Raw genomic sequence first — 25,060 nt, forward strand, 5'->3', positions numbered from 1 at the left:
TTTTGGCAGCTCCAAACGACCACTTGCTTTATAGCAATCGATCTCAAATTTATTTCACCTTGGAGTCTCATGAAGATGCATTGCATGATGCAGAAATAGCATGTAAACTCCGCCCAATGGGTTTTAAGGTAAGGAAGTATGGGACGGGAGGGTTGGGAAGGGGTTGTATGGTAGATAGGAATTGGGAGGAAGGACTGCTTCTTTGGGGACATAGGGTACTAGAGCTGAGGCAGAGCAGGAAGGAAGCTTTGCAGAAGAGCTGGGGGTCCCCTGGCAAAGAGTGATAACATGTCTGCAAGGGAACTGGGTTCTTCCCCAACATGCTCTTCAATGGATGACCTGCCAGAGTAGCCTGGCCTTTGAGAGTCTCTAGAATGTGCATTTGGGAGTGAGAGTGCCTGGATTTATGTTTTACTAGCTGTGTGGCCTTGGGAAAGTGACTGACCCTCTCTGTGCCTCATCACCTCACCTGTAAAACAGGGACATTCAAAGCACCCTACATAGGGTTGTTCTGAAGATGACTTGAGCATTTATATATTCAATGCTTAGAATTGTGCCTGGCACGTAGCATTATTTACATATTTTCCACCACCACCATCATCATCATCATCATCGTCATCGTCATCGTCATCATCTTCCAGGGCCAAAAGAAAGAGGAGAGCAAGAGAAGCATTGCTGCACTGGCCCTCGGGAACTTCTACTGATAGCCAGGTTTCTCAGGAGCTTAGCTTGCTTGCTTTGAAAAGATCCTCACTCTCACAAAACACTTGTGCCATTTTGAGTCCTTAATATAGTAGTTAGTGGGCCTGCCAGTATCCCCAAACATCTAGGTCACATCAGAGAGGTGGGAAGAGACAGGCTAGGAATCTGTCAGGATGCTAGGATACAGAGTGTCACTTTCTGCATCTCTGCCTGGCCTCAGGACTGGTCTTCAGCCATAGTTTCTTTCAAAGATTAGATTTGACTGCGGGATCTAGTATTTGTAAGCTTAGTCACTTGCAAGCTTAGTGACCATGAATAAGTGGCTTTATTCTCTGAACCCCAAGTATCCTTGTTTATAAAACAAAGCTATTTCTATCTGCCCTGATTGCCTCACAGGGATATGTGAGGATCAAAAGTGACCAATGGCCTAGAGAGGATTCTGTAAGCAAGAAAGTTGTCTGGGTCTTGGTATAGTACTTTCTCTATCAGACCCCAGGATGCTTTCCGTGGGAAATCAACTTAATTCAAGCTACCGGCCATGATTCCTTAGCTGACTCCCATATGGCCAGGTGTATTCAGAATCCAGAACGTGTCTGGTTATAGAAAATACCATACTCTCAGTGAGCTTTGGACAGGGCACGGTAATCAAACGCACTTACATGTAAATTCACCCTAAGTCAGACAAATACTTTAAAACGTAGTATATACAGTTTAGTTCAGGTTCTGCTACATAAGGAATTTTGATGTCAACTTATGAAAATATTGGATTGTCACAATCTTCTTGCATTTTCAAACTTCAGATAAAACATTGTAGGCCGGCGCCGTGGCTCAACAGGCTAATCCTCCTCCTAGCGGCACCGGCACACCGGGTTCTAGTCCCGGTCGGGGTGCCGGGTTCTGTCCCGGTTGCCCCTCTTCCAGGCCAGCTCTCTGCTATGGCCCGGGAAGGCAGTGGAGGATGGCCCAGGTGCTTGGGCCCTGCACCCCATGGGAGACCAGGAGAAGCACCTGGCTCCTGCCATCGGATCAGCGTGGTGTGCCGGCCGCAGCGTGCCGGCCACGACGGCCATTGGAGGGTGAACCAACGGCAAAGGAAGACCTTTCTCTCTGTCTCTCTCTCTCTCACTGTCCACTCTGCCTGTCAAAAAAAATAAAATTGTGAATCTGCATACTCTGTCATTAATGTCAGGGTGAATTTTATATGTTCTTTCTTTTTTTAAAAAAAACACACTTATTTATTATTTGAAAGAGAGAGGGAAGGCGGGAGGGAGGGAGGGAGAGAGAGAGAGAGAGAATGAGAGAAAATCTTCCATCCATTGGTTCCCTCCCTAGATGGCCACAACAACCTGGTCTGGGTCAGGCCAAAGCCAGGAGTCAGGAACTTTAGCCTGGTCCCCCACATGGGTAGCAGAGGCCCAAAGCACTTGGGCCATTGTCTGTTGTCTTTCCAGGTGCATTAGCAGGGAGCTAGATCAGCAGCTGGGACTCAAACCGACACTCGGATATAGGATGCTGGCACTGTGGGCAGTGGCTTAACCCACTGTGCCACAACACCAGAACCCATAAGTTCTTTCATGAGAAGATTTTCATGAATGAGGATTGATCAATATGTTCTCTTTCCAAGGGACTCATTTGCAATTTAATACAAGTCATCGGTGTCTTTTTAAAAATATTTATTTCAGAGACAGGGTTACAGATAGAGAGAGGGAGACAGAGAGAGAGAGCTTTCATCCACTGATTCTCTCCCCAATGACCCCAACAGCCAGAGCTGGGCCACTCCAAAGCCAGGAGCCAGGAGCTTCTTCCTGGTCTCCCATGTGCATGCAGGGGCCCTAGCACTTGGGTCATCTTCCACTGCTTTCCCAGGCCATTAGCAGAGGATTGGATGGGAAGTGAAGCAGCTGGGACTCGACCTGGCACCCATGTGGGATGCCAGCACCACAGGGGGAGGCTTAGCCTACTATGCCACAGGGCCAGCCCCCATCAGTGTCTTAACCCAAAGGTGCTTCAGTAAGGGCATTTCAGGTCTGGTAGCAGAGCGAGACCAGGAGCTTCAGGGATAAGAGGCTTCCCTTGCAACTCCCCCTCCTCCCCTTGTGAGTCTAGGGCTAGAGCTGAGGGCCTTGACAGTGTGGTGGAAAGCAGGGCAGAGGAGCAACGGTGCATTTTGGGTGAAATGGAAAAAGAGACTTTCTGCAGTGAAGGAAGAGTTTGTGGAAGTATTCAATAGGAGGTTCACTTTCCCATTGTGGTGGGGTGAGTGATGGCGGCAGTGATGAGCAAACTCCATTGTCTTGGGGGTCGAGAATAGACCTGAACTGATGCAGGTAACTCAAAACCACATCATATCACAATTTGCATATTTCCCATCATTGCTCTGAAATTTCCAAAGTGAGGGGATTCACCTAGTAGCCCTGTCCTGGCCATTTAGCCAGGTTCTTTGGCACTCAACCTGCGGTGGTACAGCTCTCAGTGGGGGTGAGGGGTGGGGGTGGGGAGCTGCCTGCCCTTACCACATGGAGTATATAAGTTGTTACTTGGTTTGATTAGCAGCATTCCAGGGACCGCTCCATTCCCCAACATTATCTCTGCTAGCTGCCCTGCCATATTGTATGAGCCTTTGTCCAGAAGGCCCCTGGTAAGCACTGCTGGAAGGTTCAGTCAAGGAACATCCACCTATCAATCAGCCAGTACTGGGCTCCACAAGGAGGTGGGGGCCTAGGAAGATGTCTCCAAGACATTTGGAGCAGAGGCTAGTGTGCAAGAAGGCAGCTCTTAGCCAACTCCTATAGCCAGGCCAAAACCCAAGGGCTCTGAGTCTGCAGAAGCATGGTAGAAGGGGAGGCAGGGGTGTGCCCAGCAATTGCATCCTGGGTCTTTCATGCCCTAAGTTAGACTTCAGTTCAGCCATAGAGGCTGGGGAGTAGGCCACCTAGAGACAGCCTAGATGACTCAAGAGGAATGCTCCTTAAGCCAAGTTGCAAGTAGATTCCTGTTCCAAGACAGAGAAGGCAACCCTCTTCTCTTCTCTTCTTTCTCCCTCTTCCCCAGGATGCTGCCTGCTCTCCCTAGGGTTTTTGCCAGGGCACTTGAGCTAGAACTCCGAGGGGTCCTACAATTTCTTTGTGCTTTTGAAAGATGTGGTGAAGGAACAGAAGTGAGCTGAGCCACTAGGAGTGAAAGCGTTGGCGAGGCTGGCATTATGGCTTAACAGGTTAGGCCACTACTTACAATGCCAGTATCCTACATGGATGCCGTTTCAAGTCCCGGATGCTGCGCTTCTGATCCAGCCCCCCGCTTATGCATCTGGGAAAGCAGCAGAAGATGGCCCAAGTCTTTGGGCACCTGAACCCACATGGGAGACTGGAATGAAGCTCCTGGCTTCTGGCTTCAGCCTGGCCCAGCCCTGGCTGTTGCAGCCATGTGCAGAGTGAACCAGCAGATGGAAGATCTCTCTCTCTCTCTCTCCCTCCCCCCCTCAAATAAATAAAATAAATTTTAATAAAAGGAAGCATTTGCTTTGTGGGGAAGAGCCCTAAGTCCTGGGAGTCCTAAAGTACAGCTCTAGTTCTAGCTTTGCCACTAGCTACTGTTGCGGTCTTAGGTCACGCCCCTTTTGATCAGTATTAGGTTCACTAGGTCTCTGCCTGACAGATCAATTCAAATGCAGGCATATCTGGGAGGCACTGGAAGCTTGTTACCATATGGTCAAATGGGAGCTCTGTCTACATTTGGTGATACTTCTATGCAGGGGTGGAACAGAGAGGAGGCAGCATGGCAAGACTGTGGGCTTGATGTTAGTCCCAGGTTCAAAGCCTGATTCTACAATGTACCAGTTGTCTTACTTTGAGCAAGTTACTTTTCTGGCTCTCAGTTTTGTTTCTTTAAAATGGGATTCATATTATGCCTAGTTATAAGGTTGAAGACAAGAGACTCTTTTTAAGATACTTTATGCAAGTTAGTATTATTAAGTCTTTAGCGAGTGTTATCATTATCAATAGTCGCAGTGTGAATAATGTGCAAAGTTGGGACTGAGTGCTGGTGTTTTCTTTCAGGCACACTTCAGAAAAGCGCAAGCCTTGGCTACTCTAGGCAAAGTGGAGGAAGCTCTAAGGGAGTTTCTCTATTGTGTGTCCCTGGATGGCAAGAACAAAAGAGCAAGATTGGAAGCTCAAAGGGTGAGTTGAAATGACATCAGGCCCAGCTGCCTAAAGGAGCAGTCTTCTCTGGGGAGGGGAGCAAGGATGTGGCCCCTGGCATTTGGAGGTCTCAGTGGGTGGACAGGAGGGAGACATGAGTGCCAACTGACTGCCCAGAAACACTGTCCTGTGGGCATGTACATACAGATCGAGCAGTTCCTGAATTTTTGTAGGAGCCTAGGAACAATGTTTTTGCTTCTTTGATTCATGGTCTGGATTGTCAGTGGGATTTAAAACAAAACAAGTGAACGTTGAGGATCAAGGCTCATTGAGGAGACTGGCTGTTGATGAGCGATGTGGCGGATAGGGTTGCCTGCAGTTGTATAGTTTTTCTTCAGCTGAATCATGGTTTTACCAGCCACACAAGGCAGCCAACAACTGGGCAGTAACAATGGTGGCCCCCACCTCACCTGCCATGTGTATAACTCCTGTCTCTAGCTCCTTTGACAGAAGTAAAACACGAAGTCTCACAAATGCGAGTCAGAGACCATTACGATATAATCTAAATAGTCATTCCAAATCCTGGGTACCAGGAGAAAGTGGTTGTTATCAAGAAAACCTAATTGAAATACTGAGAGCATGAGTGAAGGTTCAAGCATCCTTAACTCATGGACCTTGTTGTTTGTTGCTTTGCAATTTACTTAGTGTCGGGCTAATTGGCCTGGAAGTTGGATGCTGACAGTCAGTGATTGTCTCTGCTCTCCTTGTGCCCTGCCCCCACTCACCACCAGGCCCCAAGGGCTTCTATCCCTGTATGGTTTGGCAGAGCAGTGGATGAAGAAAGTGAGCAACAGACAGGCCTGACTTCTGAAGGCTCCAGGAAAGGAATCTTCAGCAAAATCGATGAACAAGGAGAAGCTGGGTTCTGGATTTTCTGTCTGTCACAGAGGATTTTCTTTTTTGGAAAGCTTGTTTTGTTTTCCTGTTTGGGCATGTAGACAAGATTTTCTTGAGAGGAACGTGTGAGGGGGAGAATTGCTCTTAAGTTGTGGAACCTTTCCCAAATTTTAAGTGTAATTCATAGTGAGAATAGTAATAGTAGATAACATTTCTTGAGGATTTTCTATGCATCAGTCATTGTCCTAGATACTTAACATGTAAGATGCAAGTTAATCCTGACAAAGTCCTTATGAGAGTAAGTATTGTTATTCATCCCCATTTAAGGATGAGACAGGTGAGGAAGCTGAGACTTGGCGACTTTCCCACGGTCATGCAGCCGGTGATTGATGGGAATACACTCAAACCTAACTAACTCTGCCTGCTTCCAGACTCTTTCCTCTTAGCCATTCCAGCAGCCTGCTGTCCCGGGCAGACATTTCTGGAGTCTCAGCACTCACTGGTAGGGCTAGGTCAAGGGCAGCGATGGAACCCTGCAGTTTTTGGATAGACGAAGGCAGTTAGAAGTATCTTGACTTGGGGACAGAGGGTACAAAGGCCAACTGAGGTAGGCTTTAGGCCCAAGATAAGTAGTTTCTTTAACTCTGTCCAATTCACAGTTGACCTGAGAGGTTCCGGCATCCTCAGTTGGGTTGACCTCTTCCTCCAGTCTACTTTCATAGACCAGCTGTTGTCATTTCTACAACTAACAGGATGCTGCAAGGCATTGTGTGAAGTTCTGAGGACTAAGGCATAAATGACAGTTTCAGACCTCAAGGAAGGAATGTATCATCTCGTGTTTGTTAATATGAATCCTAGACAATACAAGCGAGCATATGCCCGTAATGAGTGTTATGGTATTCTGAAGCTTGCATGAGAATTTAGTGACAAATTTCCACTGAAGGTAATGAGGCCATGGCAGCCATTTAAGAACAGTGAGGGTCTTCAGCTGTGCTTATTTACTGGATTGCTCCAGTTTCAGGGCTAAAGATTTGACAGAGATGGTCCTGGTTCACTTGGCATTAATAAACTGCCTTAGAACTCAGATCTGGGTTTGTTTTTACTTGAGCTTATTTTTTTCCTTGTTGACCCAGTTGGGCCCTTCTAAGGCTGATACTGAACTGGAATTGATTTTCATTCATGTGGAATGATTATTCTTGCTGAGAGTTGACCGTGACTATTGTTTCTTGAAGCCATTGAGAAGGCCTAGAAAGAGATCTGACATAGTAGGGTGAAGAAGGAACATCTCATTGTTATTTCTGCCTTGTTTCCTTGGATTTCTTCTCTTGGCCTTCTTTTGTCCCTGACGTCCTCCACCCTTTTCATCCTTAAACCTTGAAATGCTGTGTGGCTGCCAGTGAAGACGATCATGCTCAGGGAGGCTGTCTCAGAAGGTGGTTGGTCCTATTTGACCACTCAGTAGGGCTTCTGAGGGCCAATTTTGGCCGCTGTGGAGAAGAGATCTATAAAAGCTGGCATCTGTGGCTCGGGACACTGTGAATATACCCTCTCGCTCCTTTGCGAACCTATGCTTGTGAAGTGGGTTTCCCAGAGTTGGAAGGAAACACAGGCATCTGTCTGAGGGTCATGAGATGAGTAAGCGTGTTAATTTAGTTCCATCTAATGTGATGAGTGTTTATTGGGCATCTGTTATGTACCCTCCAGAAGCCGGCCATCTGGCTGGAAAGATTGACATCTGCCTCACAATTCCGGGACAATATAAGATGGTGTGATTTAAGATGCTGTCTTGTGTTGCAGTAGAGAAAAGGGCAGGACAGGCAAGATCAGGGAGACTGCAGTAGTAAGGGAAGGCTGCTTTGGGTTAAGCCTTGAGGGCTGAGCAGGGTTTGGTTATATGGCACGTGCTGGAATGCCAAGGAACATCATGAAGAAACTCCTGGGAGAGAACTGCTGTTGAGTGTTCTGTCAGAGTTCCTTGATCAATTGATACTCTGACCATGTGCTCTCAACAAGGGAGTGGAGCATCCTTTAGTGGATCTCTGAACACAGCAGGTGAGAGGGGCCAGATGCTAAACACTTGAGTCAATTTTAGAAAACAAGTGCGCTCCCCTCACCTGTTACATAGTCACAACCCCTGCTGGCAGGGGAGAACACTGATGCAAGAATGGCCCAGCCTGCAGGAGAGTGCAGGGATTTGGCTCCCATCCCTTTCTGGATCTTCCCACTCTGCCCTCCCAGCATGTCCAATGGCAAGGGAAACCAGTGACAGACTGGAACCTGCCTACCCCAGTGTCTGAACTTAACCTGACCTTCTCTGGCAAGTGAAGGCCAAAATGGAGGCGGGGCTGGGAGAAGAGGGAAGACGTTTGGGTTCTGCCTTTGTTGACGCTTCACCATTCAGGTCCTCAACTCTGAAGGAATTAAAGAACCAGAGGGGAGGAAGAAGAGGGGAGGAAGTAAAATGGGTAGACAGAGAAAAGAAATGGCTAGGAAGGTGCGAGACATTTGTAGACTTCTTCCCATCTGGAGTGTATGGTGAAGACTCTGGGATCCTCAATGGAGGCTTCCCTCCTGACCTCACCTCTCTGTCTCGTCCCTCTGGAATGAGTGCTAAAATCCCACTGCAGATGTTGCAGTGGAATGGTAACACCCAGAGTTGTGGCTCTTAACCTCGGCTAGATAACAGAGGCATCAGTAGTGCCTTCTCAAGACCCAGATTTCTGGGTCCCCCTTGAGACCTGGGGGATATGGGAGCGGGAAACAGGAACGTGGATTTTTTATAAGCTCCCCTACTGATTCTGATGTACACTGCGGTGAGGACTCCCTGCCCTGGTGTGTCACAGGACACTGGCCCAAGGCTTCCTCCTTGGATTTTTGCCCCATAAGCTGTGTCCTCTACCCCCTCCTGCCCGTCCCCCTTTACCTGAGCACCCATAGAAGCCTAAGTAGTGAAGTCTTCTGTTTTATGTCACAGCTTCTCCTTAGTTTCTTTTCACCATCAGTCCCGGGGGATTCTCAGGAACATTCTCCTGATATCCTGAAGCTGTTGGCACCTCACCCTAGATTAAAGGAACACGTAGAGTCAATGGCTACTGAAGGCACCAGCCATAATCTACCAAAGTTGTCACAGGTAAAACTCAACTCACCCAGCTCGCTCGTGACGCTTCATTTGGCTTTTTATGGGCAAACAAGGGCAGTGAGCCTACCCACTTTGGTTTCTGAGAAATGGAGTCATTAGTGGTTGTGTTCTTGGCTAAGAAAGGTTACTTCTTGAAGATGCACCTGTGAATTTCATGCATAGTCTCAGAGTTTATTTACTTACTACATTTGCTTTAAAGATTTCCTTATTTATCTGAAAGGCAGAGTTACAGAGAGGCAGAGGCACAGAGAGAGAGAGAGAGAGAGAGAGAGGTCTTCCATTCACTGGTTCACTCCCTGAATGGCCGCAATGGCCAGAGCTGGGTTGAATGGAAGCTAGGAGCCAGGAGCTTTCTCCAGGTCTCCCATGTGGGTACACGGGCCCAAGGACTTAGGCCATCTTCTACTGCTTTCCCAGGCCATAGCAGAGAGCTGGATAGGAAGTGGAGCAGCCAGACACAAACTGGCACCCTTGTGGGATGCTGGCACTGCAGGCAGAGGGTTAACCTACTAGGCCACAGTGCCGGCCCGTACATTTGTTTTTTAGTTCTTGGTCACATCCACCCTAGAGAGAGACTTTATGACCCTAGAAAGGAATTGGTCCTCTTCCCCTGGAGCCATACAATTGGGTGGGTTTCTGGGCTTAGGGGTGGAGCCTGGGAAAGAGGGCCTGACAGCTCCTCCTTTCCTGTTTTTTGTTTGGTCAAGCTGTGGTGCCTCTGAACACCAGTGAGATCCTTCTGCAAAGATAACTCCATTTGATCACCAAATGGCGATAATTTTCTGTTTCTGTGCTATGTCTTACACATAAGTAGGCTTCCCTTACAAATCTGTAGCAGAGGAAAGGGTTTGGGGAAGAGTGTTGAGTTGAAGTTCCTGGGAAGAAGACAAAACAGTATTTGTGCCTTGCTTTGAAAACAAGGAAGAAGAAAATAGATGAGCTCCAGGCCTTGGCCTTCCCAACAGAGGTGGGCAGAAGCTGGGGCTCGGGTCCAGACTCGAAGGCAGAGTTTAGCTCTGCATACCTACACATCTTTGGGAAGCAGTTTCCCCTCCATTCTTGCCTGATGTTCTCCCCCACTAGGTAAGCCCTAGGCTCTCACATTTTCCTAGGTTCTCCCCCTGCTCTGGAGAATGAATAAAATGCAGATATGCTTAACATAAAGGAAAAAGCAGGACTTAGAGTATCTGCTGAAATCAGAGATTCCCCCAGTGATCTTTATTTCATGATTGAGAATGCTAATATTGCACCAGTGTGCCTAGAGTGACTTCTAATTGCAGCCTAGTCTGAAATGAAGAAAAATAGCACTGTGGCTTTCCAGTGTGAGCCAGCTGGGGAACAGGGATTGGATTGCCACCCAAATGTTGTTTTGCAAAGCAGTGTACAACTGCATGAACAATGCTGTGGGCTCATGGAAAATTGAGGTACTAGCACTGATGTAGTGCTAGAAAACACCTGCACTCCCCAGCTTACACACTGAGAAAACCCACCTGACCTTTTCCTCCTCACCTCATTGTCTTCCCCCAACTGTATACTTCCCTTTTCATCTGTCTATCATTTGTCTCTGGAAGAGATCACAGGGTAAGAAACAAGACGAATATTTTGACTATGGGTTATAGATTTGGATAGGAGAGGGATTCTTCAAGTAAATCTGCATAAACATGTTGTCATTGGATTTATTTCTAGATCTATTTTCAAATATCCCTCTCCTGGGGGAAAAAAAAAGATCTTTGCAAGGCTAGAGACATTATCTATTGTTCCAAATGATTTTCTCTTCTTTGGACTTTTCACCCAAAATCTCATGCAAGGAGTAGTTTGTCCCTTGTTTATTTGACTAGTATAACATATAGCTCTGGAGTGTGAGGTGACTTGGTAGGCCTATGAATAGACCTGTGCCAAAAGTCCATTTGGACTTGGGGTTTGGAGATTGCAAATGGCCGTAAGTGGCAGTGATGGTGAGAGGAAGTATTGAATGGCTGGATCTACCCTGACTGCATGCCTTGGTTTCCTTAAAGTGGTTACTGGGGAGTGACATAGCTAATAGGGGGGACTGCTGGCCCCTTCACCAAGCACCTAAGGGGCCTCTCCTCCCATACACCTTTCTGCCCTTACCTAGGGAATTTTCCTAACTGCATCAAAGCTGGGCATGCCTTTGTTGTAGATGCTGTGTGGAGATGAAGTACAGAATAAGCCTTATGACTGCCCCCTACTTGAGCTGTGTGCCTATTATGTGATCACGGGTGAGGGTCAGGGCTAGATGGCTTTCTTTTTGTTCCCTGTGAGTAGGAATGCCACAGGGCAATATTGATTGTGAGTAGATTTTGATATCTGCCTCTTTCTTGGAACAGGAATATCCCGAGCTCCCGCATTGCTCTAGTAGGGAAGAAGCAGCAGCCTGGGGAGATGGCAGCAGCCTGATGAAGCCAGCTAAATTAAGGGCAGACAGTCAACAAGGCGACATGCAAGGTGAGGAAGAAAAAGGGAAGGAGGAGCAGGATGCTGCCTCCCCAGAAGCTGCCTCCGTCAAGACTGGCAAATGCCAGGAAAAGAAAAGGAAACATTGCCAAATTGAACCCCAAGAAGACACGGAGGTGCCTAATAAAGCCTCCAAGCAAGGTACTCACTCCCCCGGGGAGAAAGTAGTTCGGAGGAGATGCCTGAGCTCGCCAATGTGTGCGAACTCCTCACTCTCCATCTGGGTGCTCCGCAGGCTCTAGTTGTGTGGCCCAGCTGTGCCCCTCAAAAGCTGTGTGATCCCAGGGGTTGCTGTGTGAAATTTCTGTAAGATCACAGACAGTGCCTGGTATTTTCTAGATGCCTAATAATTGTTACCATGGAAAGGCAAGCCATAAGGTCAAGCCACCGTATCAAGTAATGACAGCCCATGCCATCGACAGTGTCACACTTGCTTTCCAGATCAGCCTCTCCCTACCCCCAGATCTGTGTTCCAGGAATGTAGGATGAGGGAAGTATGGGCAGGCCTCACCCTGATCATTCCCAGTTGTGTTTCCCTAGATAGGCATCAGAGGCAGCAGCTGCAGCATGGTATCATTCCAAGAGTGGCTGGCAACACCATGATTCTGTCCCACTTTAGAAACCCTGCCTCAGCCCATGGATGTGCGTGTTGCTGCTGCTGCTGAGTGAGGTGGCCTGTTGTATTTGAGTGAAGTCCCCAGGGCTCCTAGGCCTTCCCTGCTTGTATTTTTCTTTCTTTCTTTTTTTTTTTTTTTTTTTTTTTTTTGGTGGGGGAAGGAGGCTGCTGGAGAGCCTACTTCAGGGTATGCCATTCTCAAGAACTTAGGTGGCCACTGGATCAGCCCTCTGGGAGGTGGTGAGAGAGGCAAATGGAAAAACAAGTTGCGTTCTTCTGCCTCACAAGTACTGCCTGTGAAGCTCTGACTTAATGCTTTCTAAATCACAGATCCTCCTGATCAGGGGCCCAAACCTGCTTTCAATATTCCGCTTGCATCTTTTGACGCATCTGACCTTGAATGCTCCCTGTGTATGAGGTACGTGATGTGTGCTATCACATACTGCCCAGAGTTTCTGCCCCTCTGTGTCAGACCCTTGCTGCTAGTGAGCCGCTGCTCAGTGGTGAGCACATTAAAGCATGGTTTTAACAAAGTGGCAGTCACAATGGAGATTGTCCCATGGGCCAGCTTGTGACCCATGCTTACAGATTGTAGCTGTTACATCCCTGGCTCCTAACTTGGAAACACCTTGAGAATAGGAAGAGATTGGTATCTTCAGATGTCATAAATTGGTGGTTCACAGGCTGAATATGTCTTTTGTTAGGCCCTCCATGGGGTTAGTGTTTGTTAAATGGGAATGTCTTTTTTTTTTAAAGATTTATTTATTTATTTATTTGAAAGTCAGAGTTACAGAGAGAGCGAGCGAGAGAGGGAGAGATCTTCCATCTTCTAGAACTAGATGGTTACAATGGCAAGCGTTGGGTCAGGCTGAATCCAGGAGCCAGGAGCTTCTTCCGCGTTTCCCATATTGGTGGCAGAGGCCCAAACACTTGGGCCATCTTCTGCTGCTTTCTCCAGGCTGTTAGCAGGGAGCTGGATCAGAAGTGGAGCAGCTGGGATGCAATCTGGCATCCATACGGGGATGCTGGTATCCCAGGCAGAAGCTTTACCCATTATGCCACAACATCGGCCCTATGAATGTGGATGTATTTTTTTTTAAAGATTTATTTTATAAGCCGGCGCCGTGGCTCACTAGGCTAATCCTCAGCCTTGCGGCGCCGGCACACCGGGTTCTAGTCCCGGTCGGGGCACCGATCCTGTCCCGGTTGCCCCTCTTCCAGGCCAGCTCTCTGCTATGGCCCGGGAAGGCAGTGGAGGATGGCCCAGGTGCTTGGGCCCTGCACCCCATGGGAGACCAGGAGAAGCACCTGGCTCCTGCCTTCGGATCAGCGTGGTGTGCCGGCTGCAGCGTGCTGGCTGCGGCGGCCATTGGAGGGTGAACCAATGGCAAAAAGGAAGACCTTTCTCTCTGTCTCCCTCTACTGTCCACTCTGCCTGTCAAAAAAAAAAGATTTATTTTATTTATTTGAAAGAGCTAACAGAGGAGAATCTTCTATCTGCTGATTCACTCCCCAAATGGCCACAATGGCCAAGCCAAAGCCAAGCTAAGGCCAGGAGCCAGGAGCTTCTTCCTGGTCACCCATGTGGGTACAGGGGCCCAAAGTCTTGGGCCATCTTCTACTGCTTTCCCAGGTGCATTAGCAGGGAGCTGGATGGGAAGTGGAGCAGCTGGGACTCAAACCAGCATCCATATGGTATGCCGGTGCCACAGGTGGCACCTTTACCTGCTACGCCACAGCACCAGTCCCAAATGTGAATGTTTTGAGACAGAACATTAACTCTCCAGCTGGTCATGGTCCCAACTACTACCTACTGCCTTGTACCAGCCTGTGTTTCACATTCACATTACTTTCCTTCCTGGTCCTTTTGGGTACTAAAGTTTGTGACCCTGAAACTAATCTCAGCTACTGGGTCAAGAACTCTTTCAAGGGCTAGTGTCAATACTATAGACTTGTTCATTGGAAGCCATGCAAAAGGCCTGACTCGCTTTTGTGTCATCCCATGAACAGCAGTTAGTAGTGGAGTGAAACACATGCCCAGACATTTCCCCTCCAACCAGTGCCACTTGATTACTACTGTCTCAGATCACTGAAGAGGTAAATTACCCACAAGTCCCGCACCCGCAAAAGAAGAAAATGCTATAAAATCTCTTTCATTTGTTTCATTTCACAGTGGTGACTTAGTGGCTGGGAGGAGCTCCAGAGTCAGGGTTTAAACCCTGGCTCTGTCACTTTAGTGAATGTTTAACCTGGAGCAAGTGCCATTCTTTGCCACCGATTTCCCATCAGTAGACTAGAGAGCAGTAGTACCTACCCCATAGGGTTGTTATGATTGAGAAAATGTATTTAGAGCACTTAGAAGATTGCCTGGAACACAGGAAGTACTTAATCAATGTTAAGGATTTTTCCTTCTAGACAAGAGGTTCTTGCCTTTAGGCCCATGGACTACCAAGGAGAGTCCATGTGTGAATTCAAATAGATCAAAGACTGAGTGGCAGTTTTACGTGAAACTGTGTGTTTTATGTGTGCATATGCATGTGTGCGTGTGCATGTCCATGCATACTTCCAAGATAAGGTCTGCAGTTATCAGTAAATTCCCAAACATGTCTGTTTTCCAAAAGATCATTAAAAGAAGGCTGAGATCGGCCGGCGCCGTGGCTCACTAGGCTAATCCCCCGCCTTGTGGCGCCGGCACACGGGGTTCTAGTCCCGGTCGGGGCGCCGGTTCTGTCCCGGCTGCCCCTCTTCCAGGCCAGCTCTCTGCTGTGGCCAGGGAGTGCAGTGGAGGATGGCCCAAGTGCTTGGGCCCTGCACCCCATGGGAGACCAGGATAGGCACCTGGCTCCTGCCATCGGATCAGCGCGGTGCGCCGGCCGCGGTGCGCCAGCCGCAGTGCGCCAGCTGCGGCGGCCGTTGGAGGGTGAACCAACGGCAAAGGAAGACCTTTCTCTCTGTCTCTCTCTCTCTCACTGTCCACTCTGCCTGTCAAAAAAATAAAAAATAAAAAAAAAGAAGGCTGAGATCTTTGCACAAACCTTATTTGTAATGGTTGATCCAAGGGAAGAGGTATCAAGGAATGTCTTGTTCCAGCACACAGGGGGATCCAGCCAGCAGAGCCTTCTTAGCTCTTTTTGCCCTCTACAAGCACATATGCCTCTCCTAGCAATCACATGCATTTGTGTTCTGAATGACGTCTTTTGTTGAATGAATAAAAAAGTAAGGCAGTCTTTACATGAAATGTGGACTCGTTTTTTTTTTTTTTCTCTTAAAAATATTTTAGTTTTCTCATAGGTTTGAGAAGTCCTGTAAGGAACAGTTCAGTAGATGGAGCAGAAGCACTCAGAGCAAGCCTTTTGTATACTGCCAGGAGTTTGGTTGGGTGGGGTGGGCTAGGATAGAATGGGCTCAATGAGAGATCTTCAGAAAGTCCATGGAAGATGCGTGTTGCAAAAAACAAAACAAAAACTATGCGTGGATTTCTATTTTCCAAACCATAAACTTGTCTTTCAAGTCCATGTTCATGAACTTTTTGAAGTACTCTCATATGAGCAGTCCCCTTTCAACACTGCCCTCATACCCTCATGCCAGAGTGGCAGATCAGTCAAGCCAAAACCAAGCTACAAACTAGAGAAATACTGTTTCCAAACAGATAGACAGACCTCTGTGGGCATCACCACTGTGGCTCCCAGCGCCTGTGGAGTAGACTTGATTTAACTGTCACAGGGAGACTGGGCCTTTGTTGTACTTAATCCTCCCTCCATGCCTCCCAACATGCAGGGGGCATGAAATCAAACATCAGCACTCATCCTGTTTGTGTTTGGAATCCTGAGGTTTAAGTTCTTTTGTTCCTCTTCCTCTGCTTTTTCCTTTCATCTTTTTTTTCCCCTGAGCTCAACAGGGGGCTTTGGAGTGAGGGGTTAGAAATTTGGTCCAAGAAACAAGCACCCAGCAATAGGACCCTCATTTGGTTTGCTCACTCTGAGTTGGAAAGCCATAATTTCCCTTCTCCTGACCCACGCTGTTCTAAGTCTTCAAAACCAAATCCCATCTTTGCAGGAGCAGCTGTTGTACAGGTTGCTAAATTGTAACTACACTCTTCCAGCTAAAAGACACTCTTGCTATAAGAGACCTGCCCATTCTAGGGAGTGTGAGTAATTTTATTTTTATCGTGAGGCCCTTCAAAAAGTGCAGCTGTCAGTGAGAAGCATGCAGTTTCCTTTTCAACAGGGTTTTTCCCTAGGTTAGATGTCAGAGGTTGGCAGAGGCTATTTCATATGTGTGTGTTCACTTGAATTCTCACAGTCTTGTAAAACAAAGTTCCTGTTTCCGCATTTCCTTTGTGGTTTCCTTCTTTTTATCCTTGTTAGGATTACTACTAGTTTTTGTTATTTCCATCATATATGTCTTTGGGAAACAGAGGCTAGGAGTAGAAGATAGTCTTGGAGAACCCGCAGAGTCATGAAACGAGACCCTTGTGCCACCTGTGCAAGTTTCTAGACTGAAATCCAGCCCCACGGTAATGCATTGGTAGAAAGATGACTTAGATCTGAGTTACATGTTCTGCTTCTAGCAAGAAAATCAGGGGGCAGGTTAGAAAGTCTATGGGAAACAGGGTGGAAAGAGAATGGAACCATAATTTCAGGGTGCAGTAAGTCTCCCTTGCTGGCCTGGGAGCGCTGTGCTGCAAGAAGTAGCCCCCTGGATCATAACAGAACTGTGCCCCCTCAATCTTCAGTGGCTGAAGAGCCTCCTTTGATATCTACCTAGCGCGGATACACTAGTCATTGTTGGGGGGGGGGCACCTCTGGGGCTATTGTGGAACAACTCCTTTGGGATGACAAGAATATTTTGAGATGTGAAGCAAAAATGTTTGGTATTTGAGCCAGTTACCTAATGGCCCAGTGACCTCCTTGTCAAGTGAAAGAAGCTTTATATATAGCCTAGTTTTAGCTACTCAAGTAGCTGGGTATTAAGGAGTCAATTCATTCTTCCCTCTCCCTCCCCCTCCCTCTTTCCCTCTCCCTCCCTCCCCCTCCTTCTCCTTCCCTTTTTGCTCTCATTTGATAGCAAAGGAACACAATGCAAGGATGTAACTGGTGGGAAAAGATAGCTATTTCCAGACAAGCCAAACATTTTATCCCGGCTGACATCTAACTGAAAGCATTTATTATTACCATTGTTTACTTCATCACTGTGACAATGTAAAACGCGTTCTTGTGAGAAAATCTGGCCCTGTTCTGATTTATAAATGCCTCCCTGAAGTGTTTTCTGAAATCATTACCCAAAGTGGTAAATAAAAGGGAGAAGAATTTGGAGTTCTAGTCTCTCTCTCTCTCTCTCGGGAGACAGAGAGCAAGAAGAAAAATTGTGTGTGTGTATGTGTGAGTGTGTGCATCCACACGCAGATGGATGATGTCCATTTGAATGGAATACATATGGTCATTGCTGTGTCATAGAGTGCGGAAGGAAGAAGGGTCAAATGTGACTTCATAAACGAAGCCCTGTTACCAGCTAGCTGTGTGATCACGAGCAACTTATTTAACCTGTCTGAGCTTTCATTTCCTCTGTAATGAAATGGAACTCCTAATAATGACCAAACTTATATTTATATGAAGAATACTAGTGCATGCACCCAAAAATATAGCAAGAGGCAAACACGCATATTGTATCTGTTCCTAGTTACTGTACTCAGTCAGCCTGTGCAGAGGAGCCCCACCTAGAGAAGGGAGACAACTACTCAAAAGTGATCTATTCCTAGCATCTCTACCTTGAATTACTTCAGAGCAATCATTAGGTAGCATCTGTGGCTACATTTTTGTTTGTCGCCACTTAGGGGGCATTTTAGTCATAGTGTTCCTTTGTGTATACTTCTTTCATCTGTTCGCTAAACGTCAGTATTTCTTGCAATTATCTGCTCACTAAATTTCAGTATTTATTGCAGTTCATCAACCAGCCATACTTTTGTTACTTGATACGAACTGCATTCTTAAAGAAGCAATAGGTCCAGTTGTGAAATTCTCAAGAAAAATCGCTTTGCTTGTTGATTGTAGATACAGATTAATCAATCGTCTCCACCATTATCATAATCAGCTAAAGTATAAAAAGCACGCAGGACTCAAGTGAAGAGGAAATGAGATATTCTTAAGTATAAGTAAATCACAGCAGTGTTTCCCAAATCAGCCTGGAAATCACACGTTTGGAAAAAAAATTGTGAAGTAAACACAGCACAAAACATAAAGGTGTTAACTTTAAAAAATATTGAAAAGAGATTTGTTGAACTCTACTTAGTATAGAGTTAATTGTATGTGTCTAAAGTTAATTTAAAATAGATTTTAGTAAAAAATAAGGCTGGGAAGAGGAGAGGGAGTTGGAAGAGGTGTGGGAGTGTGGATGAGAGGGCGGGCACAGTGGTAAGAATCACTACGTTCTTAAAGTTGTATTTATGAAATGCATGGAGTTTGTATTCCTTAAATAAAAGGTTTATTTGGGAAAAAATATTGAAAAGAGGATACCCATGTATTCTTTTGTATTTTAAAAAATAAAACATTACCAAGACCCCAGAACCTGCCCATATGCCTCTTCCCAAGCACAACTACACTTACCCTTGAAATATTATCTCTCTTTTAAAAGATTTTATTTATTTATTTGAGAGGTAGAGTTACAGACAATGAGAGGGAGAGACAGAGAGAAAGGTCTTCCATCTACTGGTTCACTCCCCAAATGACTGCAACGGCCAGAGCTGGGCCGATCCGAAGCCAGGAGCCAGGAGCTTCTTCCGAGTCTCCCACGTGGGCACAGGGGCCCAAGCGCTTGGGCCATCTTCCATTGCTCTCCCAGGCCATAGCAGAGAGCTGCATTGGAAGAGGAGCAGCGGGAACTAGAACTGGCGCCCATAAGGGATGCCAGCACCACAGGCAGAGGATTAACCAACTGTGCCACAGCATCAATGCCTGTAATATTATCTTGGCTTCTATCTTGAATCTAGTTTTATCAACTATGCCTGCATCTCTAAACAGTATAATCTAGTTTTTCTTATTTTTTTATATTTATTATTTTTTTGAGGAGGAGGGAATCCCACCCAGTGGTTCATTCCTCAAATGCCTGCAATGGCCTGGGCCCTTCCCAGGCTGCAGCTTTGAGCCAGGAACTCCATTCAGGTCTCTCATGTGGGTCGCAGGGACCCAACTACTTGAACCATCATGTGCTATCTCCTGGAGACTGCACTAGCAGGAAGCTGGAGTTAGGGCCAGAGCCAGGAATTCAACCCAGGAACTCTGATGTGGGACTGGGGCATACTAATTAGTGTCTTTTTTTTAAAAAATATTTTATCTATTTATCTGAAAGGCAGAGTTAGAGAGAGAGAGAGAGAGAGAGGTCATCCATCTGCTGGTTCAATCCCCAAATGGCCACCATGGCTGGAACTGGACCAGGCCAAAGCCAGGAGCCTGGAGCTTCTCCTAGGTCTCCCACATGGGCACTGAGGCCCTTTCCAGGCCATAGCAGAGAGCTGGATTAGAAGTGGATCAGCTGGGACTTGAACTGGCATCCTTATAGGATTGCTAGCACTGCAAGTGGTGGCTTTACTGGCTACACCATAGTGCCTGCCCCTAATTAGTGACTTAACCACTAAGCTAAATGCCTGCCCCAATTTTGCCTTAAAATAAAAAGCTTCATATTAATTGAATTACCCAAAATGTAGTCTTTGAACCTGGCTTCTTAAACTCAGTGTTAAGATTTATCCATGTTATTCAATGTAAGTTAAGTTTGTTCATTTTCATTATTTATAGTCTTCTATTGTATAAATCTACCACCATTTATTTCTCAATTTTATTATAGGAGGATTTTGGATTTGTTTCTGGTTTGGAGATATTGTTTATATATTCCAGTGCATATAAGTGCTAATCCATTTTATATTGGGTTCTGTTACTGACTTGTAGGAGCTCTCCGTATTTTCTAGATTACAAGTTCTTTGTTGGTCATATTTATGTGTTAGCAGAATTTTCTGCTCTGTGGCTTGCCTCTTTGCACTTTTAATGACATCTTTTGATGAACTTAAAAGCTCTTCATTTTAATGCAGTCCAAATTATCTGTCTTTCCATTTGTATTTGGTGCTTGTCTGTGTCTTGTTTTTACCTTGGGGGGGGGTCACAAAAATATGAGCACACTTTAAAAAGTTAATTGAAAATTGAATTAAAATATGAGTTTATTTCTGGTGAATTTTGAAACCCATGCATAACTTTTTTTTAAAGATTTTTAATTTATTTGACAGAGAGTTAGAAAGTGAGAGAAAGAGAAAGAGAAAGAGAAAGGTCTTGCTTCCGTTGGTTCACTCCCCAAATGGCCGCCACGGTCGGAGCTACACCGATCCGAAGCCAGGAGCCAGGAGCTTCTTTCCTGGTCTCCCATGCAGGTGCAGGGACCCAAGCACTTGGGCCATCCTCCACTGCCCTCCCAGGCCACAGCAGAGAGCTGGACTGGAAGAGGAGCAACCGGGACTAGAACCGGCACCCATATGGGATGCCGGTGCCACAGGCGGAGGATTAACCTAGTGCGCCACCGTGCCGGCCCCATGCATAACTTTTTGATAACACACATTTCAATGAACTTTTTGAAGACCCCTCCATACTATTTTTATCCTCTGAAAGTTTTATTGTTTTGCCTCACACGTTTGTTTTCACAGCCCACATGGAACTGATTTTTGTGTATGGTATGAGAGATGGTCCAATTGCATTTCCTCCTAGATAGCTAAAGATTCCATAGCATTTACTAAGAATGCTATTCATGTATTAAAAATCTCTCCTCCTTGTGCATTGAAGTGCTACATTTGTCACAAATCAAGAATCCATGGTAAGTCTGTTTCTGGGCCTTCTAGTCTATTCCACCAGTCTGTTTGTCCTTGTGCTAGTCGCACGCTGTTTTAATCATCACAGCTTTAAGATAAGTTCTCATGTCCAGTAGAGCAGGTTCTCCCACGTTGTTGCTCAGCAGTTGTGTGTCTTGGCTATTGACCTTTTGCCTATCTTTTATAGAGTTTGGAAATCAACGTGTCAGTTCCACAAAAACAAATGAAACAGCCCAATGGGATTTTTGTTGGGACTTACTTAAATCTTCTTTACTTTCTTTCAGTGAAATGTTTATAATTCTCTCCAATAGAAGTCTCACACAACTTTTGTTCCTGTGTACTTGACTTTCAAAAGCAGTTGTAAATGTCATCTTTTAAAAAATGTATTTCACTAGCATTGATTGCTGTTATATAAAACTACAAGTCTGTTTTTGCATGTGTATTTACCTAGAAACCCTGCTAACTCTATTTTTATTAATCCTAACAATTATTTTTGTAAATTCCTTGAGACTTTCTAACTTCACCATCAAACCATTTGTAAATACTGACAAATTTCTTTTTATCCTTTCTGATCTCATACTTTTTTCTTCTTCTAGCTTTAGTACACTGCCTTTGACCTCTATCATAGTGGGTTTTTTTTACATTAAATTTACTTTTTGGCCAATTTTATATATAGAATTTATTAATTCTGTTACACAAATTAACTACCTTTTTTTCTATTTTTATTTATTTATTTATTTGCATGTGTCTCATAAATACAACATTGGGAACATAGTAATTCTTCCTGCTGTACCTGCCCTCCAACCGAAATTAATACCTTTTAAACAGAATCATACAATCCAAAAAGCACCATGTGTGCTTTTAAAGTTTCACAGGTGGCCGGCACCATGGCTCAACGGGCTGGTCCTCCGCCTTGCGGCGCCGGCACACCGGGTTCTAGTCCTGGTTAGGGCACCAGATTCTGTCCCGGTTGCCCCTCTTCCAGGCCAGCTCTCTGCTATGACCAGGGAGTGCAGTGGAGGATGGCCCAAGTGCTTGGGCCCTGCACCCCATGGGAGACCAGGAGAAGCACCTGCGGATCAGCGTGGTGCGCCGGCCACAGCACGCCAGTCGCGGCGGCCATTGGAGGGTGAACCAACGGCAAAGGAAGACCTTTCTCTCTGTCTCTCTCTCTCACTGTCCACTCTGCTTGTCAAAAAAAAAAGTTTCACAGGTGACAGTTATGTGTGAAGACCAATACAGAAAGGTCTCTAATGCAGAGATGAATAGGATTGTTTGATTTTCACCTGTGGCCTAAAATTAAAGCCACATTGAAATCACCCAGGCGGGGCTTGAACATTCCTGATGCCAGCCTGTGCCCTTGGTCTACTGATCTGAATGTCTGGATATCTGGTGATTTTAAGAGCTCTGTAAGTGATGGGGGGAGGGGGCAGCACAGTGCACAGTGGGCAGGAGGGAGGGTTTACAAAGACATTCAAGGGAGAGAGAGCTATGTTTGCTATCTTGGGCATGGTGATGACTTCATATGTGCGTGCATATTTTAAAACTTATCAAAGGGTACACTTTAATTCTGTTCAGTTCATTTTACATCAAGAAAGAGAGCCCCAGGTGATTCTGAGACACGGCAGAGGTTAAGAATCAGTGATCAAATGGGAAAGGCACATGAGTGGAAGTGGAAGTTGGATAGACTTACATCTGTTAGAAGTTAGCTGTGTACACTTAGGCGAGCAGCTTCGCCCCTCTGGACCTCAGTTTCATTCCAGTTGGCAGGCTCCATTTCTCAAGTACTTCAGGGCTCTGACATTTTGAATCCTCTGCTGCTGGTGCACCTCCTGACCACACAGGGGAGCTGTGCAGCTGTCAGCCGCTTCCTCTCCTTTGAACCCTCTGGTGAAGTCAGGATTAGCTGGCCAGGCATCTTTCCCTGCTTTCTGAGCTCCTCCTCCTGGTGATTTTGAGCCCCACTTCTCAACTGTCATTTTCAGCTGCCCCCACCCGCTGATCCAGCTGCAGGTGAGCCTTTCTCTAAGCAAAGTAAATCCATGAATGTCTGAAGCTACAGAATAGCTTTAAAAAGGAATCCTCAGATTGCTTCAACAAGACACTGCTCTCCTAAAGCAGTTAAAATAGATCTAATTGTATATCTATGCATATGTATAGATGTGTAGCTGTCTATCTCAGTAAGCACATTAACAACATTATTCTACTACTCCCAAGAAAATTGTCCATCTAAACAAACAAAAAAACCAGTTATATGTTTGCCAGAGGTGTAATTTCAAAATTCTCCAAGCAGTAAACATTGCTTAGCTGAAGAAAGGCATCAAGGTTAGCAAACAAAGCAATTTTATCCATGTAATGTGATGTAACATGCTTCAATATGGGGTGTATGTGTGTGTGTGTGTGTGTGTCTAGCCATCTGTGTGTTTACATAAATTCAGGTGAGCAGTTTGGCTAAATATGTTTAGAATGGAATCTATTCAGACACTCTGGGTATTAATCTTTATTTATTTATTTTTTTGACTAGACATGGTAGAAAATCTGGATGCCCAGAAGGAATTGACCAGAACTAATGTTACAAAAATGAACTAGCTATGCCTTAAATGTTAATAAGTGCATTATATTAAGTCCAGCGCAGAAATGAAAAGCAAATTCTTTCTAGAATGCAATAACAACAGTGATTAAAAACAAAAATAATCACCTCCCTCGCACACAGGTTTTTCCAAATAATTTTATAAAATCTTAACCTTGAAGTAGCTCTGTCTTTCATTTTTGGTCTAATTGCAGTTTTCTTCCATTTTGATTCTTAAATTTCAGATTATTCTATGAGCCAGTCACAACACCTTGTGGGCATACTTTTTGCTTAAAATGCCTTGAAAGATGCCTAGATCACAATGCCAAGTGTCCGTTGTGCAAAGATGGCCTTGCACAGGTAAACCAGTATTTTCTTTCTTGGTTGGTTTTGCTTATTTGGAAATGGGTAGTCGTGTAGTGTTCAATTGGATTCCAAGCCCCTACACTGCACTAGGGCAAAATACCCCTTTGGACCATCTCTCAGTTTCTTCTAATAGCCACCCCTCTCCTTTACAAGTCCTTCATGAAAATGAGACAACATCTAGCTTTTTATAAACTCTCAGTCACAAAATTAATTTGTGTTGGAAACAAAAGCATTAAAGAAATGGATGCTGACTCTAATGCTGGCGTACCACTTGGTATGATACACTGGACCCTGGGGTAAATATTTTGTCCTCTCTCGGTTGGGCTAGATGAGCTCTAATGTCCCATTATTATCAATGCTAATTCTGTGCTTTGAAGAGATCAGCTCCTGAAACCCAAAAAAACCTCACAGGACCTTCAGTATGGTCCTTGTCAAACATTTCAGGAGCCACTGTACTTATTTTTTTAAAGATTTATTTATTTATTTAAGTCAGAGTTACACAGAGAGAGAATGAGAGGCAGAACGAGGTCTTCCATCTGCTGGTTCACTCCCTGATTGGCCGCAACAGCCGGAGCTGCACCTATCTGAAGCCAGGAGCTTCTTCCCGGTCTCCCGCACGAGTGCAGGGACCCAAGGACTTGGGCCATCTTCTACTGCTTTCCCATGCCATAGTGGAGAGCTGGATCGGAAGTGGAGCAGCCAGGACTTGAACCGGCGCTCATATGGGATGCTGGCACTGCAGACAGTGGCTTTACCCGCTACACCACAGCGCCGGCCCCTACTGTACTTACTAGTAAATACCTGTACACCTGAAAAACTCCAGTTTCTCTAAACTCCATCACACAAACTTTCACCTTCATTTTTTTTTAATGGACCTCAGTGGGTTAACGCCCTGGCCTGAAGCGCCGGCATCCCATATGGACACGGGTTCAAGACCCGGCTGCTCCACTTCCGATCCAGCTCTCTGCTATGGCCTGGGAAAGCAGTGGAAGATGGCCCAATTCCTTGGGCTCCTGTACCCACGAGGGAGACCCGGAAGAAGCTGCTGGCTCCTGGCTTCGGATAGGCGCAGCTCTGGCCATTACAGCCAACTGGGGAGTGAACAGCAGGTGGAAGATCTCTCTCTCTCTCTCTCTCTCTCTCTCTCTCTCTCTGCCTCTCTGTGTGTAACTCTGATTTTCAAATAAATAATTAAATCTTAAAAAAGGCCCAGGAATTTATCTTGTTTTTTTTTGGGTGCTACATTTTGTAATGCATATTAGTTGTTCCTTGACCCCTGTCTGAGGAGAGATTAGAAACACAAGACTATCTGTAG

General features: G+C 45.8%; 1 protein-coding gene across 2 annotated transcripts in view; it reads left to right on the top strand.

Moving 5' to 3' along the window:
• Nucleotides 1–25,060, top strand: part of LONRF3 (LON peptidase N-terminal domain and ring finger 3) — a 44,389-nt gene that overhangs the window by 3,572 nt on the left and 15,757 nt on the right. Inside the window, exons 2-6 of one of the 2 annotated variants that reach the window (XM_062183869.1) lie at nucleotides 10–128; nucleotides 4,758–4,880; nucleotides 11,226–11,493; nucleotides 12,299–12,386; nucleotides 23,625–23,739. In XM_062183869.1, coding sequence (XP_062039853.1) covers nucleotides 10–128; nucleotides 4,758–4,880; nucleotides 11,226–11,493; nucleotides 12,299–12,386; nucleotides 23,625–23,739 — 713 coding nt within the window. The remainder of the gene's footprint in view (nucleotides 1–9; nucleotides 129–4,757; nucleotides 4,881–11,225; nucleotides 11,494–12,298; nucleotides 12,387–23,624; nucleotides 23,740–25,060) is intronic. The other variant, XM_062183870.1, reaches the window with a different exon arrangement.

The sequence above is a fragment of the Lepus europaeus genome, chromosome X (genome assembly GCF_033115175.1).
Source record: "Lepus europaeus isolate LE1 chromosome X, mLepTim1.pri, whole genome shotgun sequence".
In the NCBI taxonomy this organism is placed as follows: Eukaryota; Metazoa; Chordata; class Mammalia; order Lagomorpha; family Leporidae; genus Lepus; species Lepus europaeus.